This window comes from Chinchilla lanigera, unplaced genomic scaffold (assembly GCF_000276665.1).
Source record: "Chinchilla lanigera isolate Chin_1 unplaced genomic scaffold, ChiLan1.0 scaffold00010, whole genome shotgun sequence".
Classification (NCBI taxonomy): domain Eukaryota; kingdom Metazoa; phylum Chordata; class Mammalia; order Rodentia; family Chinchillidae; genus Chinchilla; species Chinchilla lanigera.
In genome coordinates, this window is record NW_004955411.1 from 6,067,713 (window position 1) to 6,079,846 (window position 12,134).

Genomic DNA, 12,134 nt, shown 5'->3' on the forward strand with positions numbered 1-12,134 from the left:
GCTAATTATTGAGAAATTTCGATATTTTGTAAATGTTAGTCACTTTTTGATATCCTGATTTCTCAGCTAATTTTGATTAGGGGTTTTTAAAGAAGAACTCTCTAGCAGCTTAATCAGGGAGAAGCTGAAAAAAAGTATCAGCTAACAGAAAGGGTTTAACAGACAGCGTGTTTCTGACGAGTAACACGCTTCACTCCCACATTTGCCAGTGGAGCCCAGGGACAGCGGGAGCGGCGGGAAACATTCTGGGAATTAACTAAAAAAAGAAAAAGGGGTAAGCTTGGTACGAACCCTGACAAAATTCTAGGAAGAATTATTAACCAGGTGGTTTGTGAGCACAGCCGTTTTGGGAAGCTGTTCATGGAGAGAGTGATGGCGTGGTGAGCCAACTTTGTTTTTTATTTTTGGGCAAGTTTGTAAGTGATTTACGATGTGACAATGAAGGGAGATTGCCCCAAATTGTTCTAACAACCTCTGCACGCCCAGTAGCAACAGAAAAGTTCTCGATGTAAAGCACGAAGTTGCTTAACAATACCTTAGATTACTCTGGAGTCAGATGTTTTAAAAGTCTGTTTTGGCTTTTCATACTACTCCACCATATTTTCATGTTTGCACTTTAACTTAGAAGCTATTTTACTTTGTTTTGCCTTTCGGAATCTGGTGTGACTGACGCTGCAGGAGAGAATTCAGTATTTATCGGGAGGTTTTCTCTACAGCAGGGATCACAGCTCAGCTCCACGGATGTAGCTGAATCAGGGTCCTGGTTTAAAGTGTATTTGAGCAATGGCTCTACTTCAATGAGATGAAATAGAACGGCAGTGAATGTTTCTTCCCATTTTTACATTTACAAAATATTGCTACATTTTAGCAATAGTAGCACCACCCCAATCACTTCTAAAAACTGCGGTAAAAGTGTACGATCGATCTTGTATGTCTATATTCGTTTACTTGAGTATCCAAACTAAAGATATCAATGTGTAGTACAGCAACCGTTGTTGATTTCCTGTCACCTTGTGTGAGATTCTGTATTGCTTGTATTGTTTTTGAGTTATTTTCTAAGTGTATGTGTGTTTGTTAATATGTTTTTGTTTTTTTGTCTTTAAAATAAAAAAAAAAAACACTGCAGTAAAAGGTGCCTTTATCAGACGCTCATAGTGTACTGGGTTCTGTGCTAACCTGTTCTTTTTTTTTTTTTTTTTTTTTGCAGTATTAGAGACTGAGCCTAGGGCCTTCACACTAAGCTACATCCCTAGCCCCTTTTGATTTGGAGACAGGGCCTCACCAAGTCCCTAAGTTGCTCAGGCTGGGCTCTAACTTTTTGTCCCTTTGCCCCAACCACCTGAAGTGTTTGTGACACAGGTGTGTGCCCCCACACCTGCTGCTAGTATTTACTGTTCTTCATTTCCCTTTGCTCCATACCTCTCTAAAATAAGTACTCGGTTATACGGAACTCTGGTTTACAAACGTGGAAACCAAAAAGTAATATTTTCAGTGTCACACGGATGGTAGGGACCAGTGCTAGGATTCAAATAAAACCGATCTGCTTCCAAACCTACCCTTTGCATGCCAGTACTGCTCACAAGATCGGCTGAACAAATACGGCATGGTGAGATCTTCGAGCACTTGTGACTCTGAGACTTTTAGTTCACTGCTGGCTTCAAATAAGGATGAGGGATACAAAATGATCCTAATGTTAGGGGCCGTGGGTTGGAGGGCTCACATAGAGGGAGACCAGAGCCCTAGTGGTCAGCCTGAGTTTTGCTCAGTTTCGGGTGGCAGGAGGTTAAAGTATTGGCCCCCTTTGTAGGTTTGGAGGACAGTGGGTGTGGAAGTCATGCCTTAGGTGGATACAGAGCTGAGGACATTTTAAGAAGAAGAAGAAGAGAAGATTAAGTGGTGAGACATGATAGTCACCCTGCTCATTATTTTTAGCATGTGGTGGGAGATACCATTTCAACTTTGATCTGAAAAAAGATGCTACAGTTCGACATGATTTATAGTTTCTTAATGGATGACCTTTTGCCCTTTCTTCCACCCTTCCTGCTCTGCCTGTGGATGTACGCTCCTCAATCCTGATGTTCCCTTAGGAACCAGTATTTGCTTCTGGTCTTGGTGCTGCATAATTTTGTATCTGACTACATGCAAATCCCCTGGTCTTTTTGGGTTGCATATTATAGACCGTTCCCTAATTCACAGGTCGAAATGAGATCTTCTGTAACTGATGGAAAGTATAAAACATCCTGCAGTATTATTGCTAATAATATTTTAGTTAGTTGCAACATTGCCTAAAGCTGGGATTACTCTTGAGTAAATATCACACCTGTTGGGGATGGTTCTCTTCGCTATCCATGCACGTTCCCCTCCAGACTGCATATTTTTGGACCTTCTGTGATGTGCCATTGCTGTTTTTCATTTTAAATCTAGGCTGGCTTCTGCTCTTAAAGCAAAAGGACTTTTAAAGTGAGTGGCTGGTAGTATAACTGGCACATATATCGAATCTCCTTAGTCTGGGCTGTTAAGTAAGTTTAATTAATTTACTAAGTTAATGTTCCACTGCTAGCAACAGAGCCTCATTGCCATCAGCTGGGGAGAGGGAATTGAAAGCCTAAATGAGCTCATTTTTTCACAGTTGGAATTAGGGACCAGTTAGCCAGTTGTGTGGATTTTCCAATTTCTCCCTCTGCCCCGGGGGGATTCAGGCAATTCACTCCCCCAACACTAAGTGTGAGTAAAATCAGGAGGACGGAAGGAGACAAGAAAAAGAACAAAATAAAAACTCTCCCCAGCCTCAGCTTCCATCTTTGGAACTGGGAGTGTTGTCTGTTCCTTGCTTGTTAAGTTGGGCTTATGGAACCTTTCGCTAAGGTTCCTAATAGATTTGGAAAATAGGAAGGCCTCAGTGGAAGATATTCACTATGTACATTTTCATTGCAGGGTGAACAGATAAAGGAAAAACAAATAAACAATAAAAGAATGGAAACAAAATTACAGAAATTTGCAAAATTTGACAAATGGTGGTCTGTAGTTGCCACAAGCTAATGGCTCGCAATGATTAATAAGAGTAAAAATAATTGCATTTCATTAAGATTGATGACACCCCATTTAACCTCCCCTCTCATTTCAGCCCTAAAGTGGAAGGAGATGAAGTTCTCATCTATAATAGCTCCTGTACCATTGCCATGGAAACTGAGGCAGAGATGGAGTGTGAGACGCCTAATCAGCCAATTACCACCAAGATTACTGAGATACGGAAAAGCTGGGGCCAGAACACTCAGGTATAATCAAATCTTTTTTACAGACTGATTCAAACAGCTCAAATTAAATTTGTAATATTGTGTACATTAAAAAAACAATTTAGTCCAAATGGCAGCGATATATAATATTAAATGCTCTCAAACTTTGAGGAGCCGGCCTAATGCACAACATCTAAATTCATGGTTAACTATGGTTAATCATATATTTCCTCAAAAATAAATGAATGCTGCCTGGGCTCTTTTAAAGCAAATTCTGAGCAGATAATGTCCTCAGCGTTTTGTCCTGTTTTCTGGATGTGTGTTTGCAAGGAGCTTTCTGTGGCTTTTTCCTTCATAAAATAAATGGCCCACAATTTAACCGGGCCTTTCTGGAGGACTTCCAAGTCACTGGGCCACCCTCAGCATGGCGGGGCAGTGATGCCGCTGGCTTGTCCAGTTCTCCTGTTCCCTGGGGGAGCAGAGTTCAAGCCTGAGAAACGACATCAGGGATGGACAGCGGTGCCTCTTTACCTCAGTTCATCTGTCTTGAAATCGTCCCCCTGACTCCCCGTAAGGGGCTTTTCTAGGATGTGTCCTCAAGTGCCTGATCTGAGGTTCCGCAGCCTCCCTGGTGAATTTGTGAAGACTGAATTCAGAGGCTAAGAGCTCTTTGGAAATGTATCAGATAATCTTTTAAACTCCCCAGGCTTTGTCTGTACACAGACAAAAAATGATATTTATTGAGCATCTGCTCCCCTAGGTGCCTTTGTCTTTATGAAAGCAATTCTTAGATTTTGCCCCCTTTGTCTTTTATCTGGAACGAACGTTTATTAAGTGCCTATTATATGCCATACACTAGTCCAGACTCTCATATGTGCTATGTCGATCGTGCCATCCTAATTCAAAACCTGGGTTTGTCCTCTTTTATTTTGTATAACTTTTGCACTGATGTTATCAATGCATGTGACTACAAAGATAGACTTTCCCTTGTCCTCTCTAAACTGTTTCCTGACTACCTTCCGGCCCGGCTGGGTCCCTTTTCCTCCCATGACTGCCCAGCTTTTCATCCCTTTGTCCCTCTTGCTTTCCCTTTGAGCGACTGCCCGGCGCTGTTGCATCCTGCTTCCTGGCGTCCCCACCTCCAAATGCTGTTTCCCTGCAATTAGATGCTGCAGTTCATTCTGCATTTCCAGAACCGCTGTCCCCAAATCCCAGGCCCCATTTCAGTCTGGGTTTCTTTCTCAGCAGTCGCTCTGAGTTCTTTGTAGCGAGGCAGGAATGCTGTGGGACACAGAGCAGTTGTTAAGCCTCTCTGGACCTCAGTTGGTGTCTGGGAGAATAATGGCCTAGTCTTGTTGGGATGGTCATGTGAGCAAGTGCTGGTGAAAGGGAAGGAGAGGCAGGTGAGCAAAATGGTGAAGTGTGTGAGCTTTGGAGATAGATTACCCAGGTCTGAATATGTCCCTAGCTACCTGGAAGGACTTCAGGCAAATTATGTAACCCTCTGTGCCTCAGTTTTCTTTTCTTTTTTTTTTTTGAGACGGGGTCTCACTATATAGTGCAGTGTGGCCTCAACTCACTTATGTAGCCCAGGCAGGCCTTGAACTTACAGGAATCCCCCTGCCTCAGCCTCCCGAGGGCTAGGATTGCCGGCATGCACCACGACACCTGGCTCAGTTTTCTTATCTATAAAATGGGGACAATTTTAGTTGACACCTGATAGAATTGTGAGTCTTATAACATATGAGCCACTGAAACTGATCTTACACATATTGAATGTCCAGTGTTGTCATTATTGGCAATGCTAGTTTACTAGTAGTCATGTAACAAGTGATGTAGAATTATTTCTGTGTAATGCTTGTTGCTTTAATGAGATTATTTCACTTCTTAGATTTCATTTGATTTTTCATCATCTCAGAACTGAGATTTTTTGGAGGTTAAATGCCTCATTCATTTATAAATATTTATATAACACACAGTTATTTAGTTCCAAAGAAAATAATATGGAAAAAGGCTTCTATCATTAAGTGAGGCCATATCCAGAATAGATAAGGTTCAAAACAGTATATACCTAAAATCAGTTCATCACAGTTAGAGGGAGTATTGCCACCATCTTGAGCAATTAACTCATTTCAGAGATGAATTAACTAAGATTCTTCCAGAAAGGGGTGACCTGGTAAAGGTCACATAGCTTGTTATTTAACACCAAAAGCCAAGCAACTTTAAATAGTTGTGGGAGAAGTAAGCCATTTAATCTTTAGAAAGCAGGTAGCATGTCTGTCAAAACACACTAGGCTCATACCAGTGTGTAAGAAACGCCAGTCCTGAAGCATTGAGGGGGGAGAAGGACTACAGCTGTAGCTTCTAGATGTGATAATGTTTTAGTCAAGTGTGATAATGTCATAGTTCAAAACAGTCTACTGGGAGCAGGAGGGTGAATCAAGTGAGCCCGGAGGACACAGGGAGCCGTATCAGGGATTTGCAGCAAACCACTAGGATGCAACACCTGCATTAATCCTCTCAGGGTCATAAAGAGTGAAAGGAAGGTCTTGGGCACAGTTCCTATCACACTGACCAAGTCAGAATGGTGGGAGTTAGGGAAAACAGCAGCTAAGTCAACCCACAAACCCCCAGATTCTAGATATTGGGAAATTATTGGTTCTAGATGCCCCTCTCAGGTAGGGTGACTTGGTTTGCTTCAGGAATTAGATATAATAAAGCCTATTAGTAGATAATTTATAATTAAATGACCATATAATTGATTGAGGACCCAAACTAGGACCCTTTTGAGAGGATAAGATCCACAGTTAAAAATTACGTTTGGATGATGTCACGCTTGCTGGGATGTGTGTATACTCTATTTGGGTTTGTGAAGAACTTGTCAACATACGTGATGCAGGGTTATCGTGTTTGGATGTTTAACTTTCTTACTTGGCCTGGGAATAACATGGCACCTTTGCTAGGATGAATGGATCCCTTATTTGGGTTCAGGTCTGGGAAAGATTTGTACTGATAGGTGCTTAATCAGGTATAGAACCCAGGGCCCTCTTCCAAGTTCAAGAATTTTCCGTATGAGAACCTTAGTACACTGATTCCATAGAATAGATTTAGCAATAAAAGTTTTCCAAAGTCAAATAGTTCATAAAAGCTGGGTTTAAAACATTACACACACACACACACACACACACACACACACACACACACACCTCATTATGTATATACCTTGGAACACCATGATGGATGCAGAGAAGGAAGGAGCAGCAGTAGAGAGGATAAGGAACTATTTTTCCTACAAAGGATATTTGAGAGCATTCAATATATGAGTGTATAATGTGAATTTCTGTGGAGAGCTATGGTATTACCCAAACTTCTTGTCTGTGGAACTACTTAATCTCAGAGTTTCTTGTGGGTCCAGCAACTGTTCCCGGGCACTCACTTGGGAGCTGTTGCCCGAACCACACCTTTTCCCCAGTCACAGAGTGCAGGCTCTGCCCTGTATTTCAGGTGGGTCCATCAGCTGAGCTCCAGAATGGCACTTGTACGGCGCTATGAAGACCAGGTGAGGTTAAGGTGTTTAAGGGATCAGAGGAAAGGCATTTCTGGTATAGAAACCAACATGTCCACAGCACCGAGGCCAGATTTCCCAGGAAAAGTGCAAGGGGCACGGTGCGTGCGTGGGATGCCAGTGAGTTGCAGGTGTGCTAGAGTCAGACCAAAACTGAAGGTTAAGTGTTTGGTCCGCAGGTGACAAATAACCCCGAAGGAGCCACGGCGTGATCAGAGGGGTGCTTTCATCACACTAGTCCGGTAGTGGGTATGGGGTGGTTTGACTGGTAAATCCAGAGGGAGCTGAAGCTTCTCATCCGAATGAGCAGTAAGTGAAATAGGCAAATAGCAGGGGGAATGGAGAGATGGAACACATTTACAGTCAAGACTCAATCACGGACACATATAACTAACACATTTGAATATAACTCCACATATATCTATTTGCACAGAAAGATGTTTTTATGTGATTTATGTTGTTTTTCTAACTTGTACTTAAAATATGTGCACAGGTGTTCCTCCTTTAACAACCTATCTGTTTAATGACTGCTCAGACTTAGGACCGAGGTGTGTGTTCAGGGTTACGCCCCGCAGTCTGGACTTACGACAGGGATGTGAGTGGCCGTGTAGCCTTACAGTGCAGTACTGCCATTTTGCTGATTGTACTGTTCAGCACTGTAGTGCTGTGCTGTCATACACTACAGTACTACATGTAAGGGTTACGTAAATAAAAGCAAAGTCATCACGCTGGAGTTCTCTTTTGATTATTTCTTTGTTCTGAATATTGTAATGCACATGCTGAATACATTGCCTCCTTTAAGGACTGTTATGGTTGATACATTGTGTCAACTTGGGGAGTCTCGAGGTTTGGCTAAGTGACTCAGCAGGAAGCCAGGGTGCTTCCTTTGTAGACATCCTGAGCCTGTGGAAGAGGAGGGCAAAGATTATGTGAGAGCTACACGCCCCTTAGGCGGGGGTAGCCTGTTTACAATGTAAGGGAGGGAAAGAAGCTGCTTGCCGCCATTCCTCCCTTTTGCTCTGGCTGTTTGCTGTTCGGTTGCCATTCCCCTTTTGCTCTTGTTGCTTTGCTATCTTCTGCCTCAGAGCCAGCCAAGTATGGACTGAAACCTCCACAAACTGTGAGCTAAATAAACCTTTCCTTCCTTCATTTAGGGCATTGGGTATTTTGTCTCAGCAACGAGAGAGAAGTTACTAAGACAAGGACCAATTCACAGAACAACTTAGTCACAGGAACATAACTTGATCATTAAATGAGGAATGTCTGTATAGCACTCCGTGATGTTAGAAGAGGGACTTTGTTTTCATTGCTATTTCCCCAAAGCTGAAAATTATACCTACTGCAATGACAGGGTTCCATTAAGATTATTGAATGAATGATTTATAAATGAATCAGTACAATCTGGTCATTTTACCAGCTATATATTTTTCTTTTGTTTGATTATCATACTGTGTGTCAAGATACTAGAAACTGAGAAAAGTTCAAAAGAGTGCTGGAGGACACAACAGAATATCACAAAGAAACCGGGGGATTTGAGGGATTTCTGAAGTAGAAGTAATACATTTGGTTGGGTAGTAGAGAAACTACAACGCAATAAGCACAAACCAAATCATGTTTAGAGAAAACTATAGAACACAGCTATAGTTTTCACTGGATCTCTGTAAGAAATTCCAAGTAGGATGGAACAGACATGTAGAAATTAATGGAAATTGCTACGTCAACATTCCCCTCCCTTTCTCCCTTTCCTTCTTTCTGTCCCTCCTTATGTGCAGCATTTTGGATCTGTGCCTCTCAAGATGAAGTCTTAAAACTGGCTCATAGACCTGAGAGGGATCGTTTGGGAACAGAGATGGATTTGGGCTGTTGTGGTTGTTAGGACTGAGATGGAGCTTGCCCAAGCCCAGGGCAACCTTGGAAGTCCCCTGTAGGCTCAGAGGAAGAAAGAAAGCCAGTGGAAAGCAGCTTTCTTTTCATTTCTGCCTCCAGAAAACGACTCCTGCGTCACCCCACTTGTCCACATTTTACCTGGCAATATCAGTGGTAATAACCTGAGAGGTTTCTGTGAACATCTAAACTGCTGTATCAGTAGAAAAAGAAGTTTTGAAACAATGCTATTAAAATTCTCTGGGAAATGATTCTGAATCTAGAAGACTACGTTCATTCAAGCGTTATTTGTAATGAGAATTTAATAGAGGCATACGAATTATATAAAACTCAGAAAGGTGATCACTGTTGTGTATGCTCTGAAAGAGAGTCTGCTCTGGCAAACCAAGCAAGGATGATTCAGGTAAGAGGGTGCAGGGTACAAAACCCACTGATGAAAATAAAGAATCTAAAAATCAGTAAGAGTAGAGTAAAAGTTGTTGATATTATGTCTATGAAACTTAATATAATTGTTAAAGAGTTAGTTAACTACCACACAAAGCAGGAATTTATTGTTTTAAGTAGGTATAATGAAAAGAAAATAAACAGAGGCATAACCCCCATTGACTGATAAAATGAAAAGAAATAGTACATTGTGTGAAACTGGGAAGTAAATAGGAGAGTGGTGAATAATTTAACAGCGTGATGAAAGTCACAATTAAGTGCTTAAAAGGGAAATTTAAATAAAGATGAAACAGAGGCATTGTCCATCCTGGAAACCTAGAAAAGCTTTGAGTTGAGAGAAAATTGTCTTACACCAAAATTGTAAGAGGAGACATTGCTTAATGTCTACAGAGCATAGGATAGCTAGAGCCCAGGGTACTCTTCCTAGATGGCTAGGTCAGACATCTGTTCCTGCCTAACCCTCCAGGAAGCAGATACAAAATTTGTGGATAAAATAAATTAGTGAGATATTAGTTAGGTTCTTGACACCAAGCACCGGAGAGAGTGGGAATAGGGACTGTCACTGGTATGTGCAAGATGCTTGGATGATGCGATTTCGCCTTAAAAAGAAGTCCACCCACCTGTCCTACACCAAGTTTTTGTCTTCTACCCAACTTTAGAACCTAGGCAAATAAAATTCTACCCTTCCTCGGAATATTGGAAGATACTTCTTTGGAGAGATGATATCAGAATAAAGACAGCCTCATGAAGGCCTGATTACTCTGACTACCTACTATAAATATGCATGGACAGACTTTTGTCATAAAGAATTTCAGGCTTACCCTCCTGCCACACATGGCTATGAAACTGCTGGAAGTATTTTCAGGTATTGGTCAACAGAGGGCTCATGCCTGCGATCCGTGGGAGAAGGGAGACACACAAGGAGGTTAGTTTTCTATTGAGAGCACAGCACAAGGAAACTGAACCCAACTAGACAGCAGCAGTCTCACTCAGGGCAGCAATCTGAGGTGGAGACCAGGGATGCTGACGCTGGGGTGATTTGCGGAGCAGGGTACCTGATATGAGGGATCTTTGCAAAGAGAGTCCCAGAAATCTGCACAGGGGTCCCCCGAGGGGGGTCTCTGTGTCTTTGGCCAAATAGCCCATCAATCATGTAGTGCATATTTCTGTGAGGTCTGCCTATAGATGCTCAAAGTCAACATACATTCTGTCAGTTGAACAGCACAGTATTGGAGGATTTTTGAGTGATGATCAGATTGAAGAGACTTCACCCAATATCAGGGCATTGATTTAAAAAAGACCACGTTTTCAAAATGGGGTATTTAATTAATTTATTTTTAAATTTGACTATTACAATTTTGCAGTTGTTCCATTTACAATTGTCTGGGGGGGTAGTGGTTACATGTATGTGCCGCAGCTTGTTTCTCTTTTTATAATCCCCTCCCCTTTTCCTCTCCCTCCCTCCCTCCTCCAATCTTCCATCCCGTCTTTTATTCTTGTTGATATTATTAATCTTAGCTCATGCTATGGAATGTAGCATTCACATTACTTGAGGTTGTTAGGTTTCCATGCGTGGCATAGCTGTATTCGACTTATTGCTCCTTCCCCTCCTCACCCCTCGTGCTTTTCCCCTTGGATCACTTTCCTATTGCAAGAGATTTGTCTCCTTCTATCCACCCTTTATTATTCTCTTTGTTTGTGCTTTGTCAACAGAGAGCTACCATACCGTATTTAAGCTTGTGTATATGGTTTATTCCACTCAGCATTCTATTTTCCAGGTGTATCCGTTTCACAAAGTTCTCAAATCTGTCACTCTTTGAAGCAGAGTAGTAGTCCATCACATATAGATACCACATTTTCTTGGAGCTGGGGATTTAGCTCAGCGGCAAAAGCGCCTGCCTAGCAAGTGCAAGATCGTGAGTTCGGTTCCTGGTACCAGAGAAAAACCAAAAAAAAAAAAAGATACCACATTTTCTTTATCCAGTCATCCACTAATGGGCATACAGGCTGTTTCTAGGATTTAGCTATTATGAATTATTCTGCTATAAACATTGGTATGCATGTATCATGTAGCATGATGTCTGAAGCTCTTTGGGGAAGACACCTATTGGGATTGCTGGGCCATATGGAATTTCTAATTTCAGTTCTTTGAGAAATCTCCATACTGATTTCCATAGTGGTTGTACTAGTTTGCGTTCCCACCAGCAGTGGAGTGTTCCTTTTTCACCACAGCCTCACCAGCATTTGTTACTGTTTGCTTTCTTAATGAGTGGCAGGAATAAGGGTGTTTTAGCCTTACAGCAGTGATGGCGAACCTTTTAGAGCTTTCAGTGATAGCAAACAGCCTGCTGTGGCACTCATGCCATAGGTTTTCCACCACTGCCCTAGAATAAAGTCACTCTAGACCCACCCAAATACATCCTGAAAATAGGGCTCAACAGGACTAAACTACTTAATTGCTAGAGCAAAGCCGGATACTCATTAGAGGAAGAGAACAAAAACTTATGTCTCAGGAACATTACATCCACAAGGCTTAGCTTCCAATCAACAACATGAAAAGCAATAGAGTAAGAATAAAATCAATTGATACGGAATGATAGAGCTATGTATTTGCTAGGAAATACTCTAAAACAGTTATAAACATATTCAAAGTTTTAAAGAAAAAGACACAAAAAGCAAAGTTATAGGAAATATTTGCAAAAAGCTAAAACTCTTAAAAAGTTGTAGAACTGAACTAATATTGGTAATGAAAATTTCAAGAGAAAGGCTGAACACTAGATTGGACTCTAGAGAGTTTAAGGCCAGTGACGTTAAGGAACAGGCAAAAAAGCTGAAAAGGCTGAAAAGGCCATTCAAATTGAAGAACAGAAGAAAAAGGAATAATGGATGAGTATTCAATACTCTGCAGTATAGTGTTAATCAATCCGATATTTGTGCAAGTGGGGTTGCAGAATGAAAATAATAGGAGATAGAACAAATATTTAAAGAAATAGAATGATTTTACTTTC

At 41.5% G+C, this 12,134-nt stretch overlaps 1 protein-coding gene across 1 annotated transcript in view; it reads left to right on the forward strand.

Moving 5' to 3' along the window:
* Positions 1 to 12,134, forward strand: part of Pkhd1 (polycystic kidney and hepatic disease 1 (autosomal recessive)) — a gene marked incomplete in the record, with an annotated part of 446,270 nt that overhangs the window by 79,613 nt on the left and 354,523 nt on the right. Inside the window, 1 exon segment of the mRNA XM_013510899.1 lies at positions 3,125 to 3,275. Coding sequence (XP_013366353.1) covers positions 3,125 to 3,275 — 151 coding nt within the window.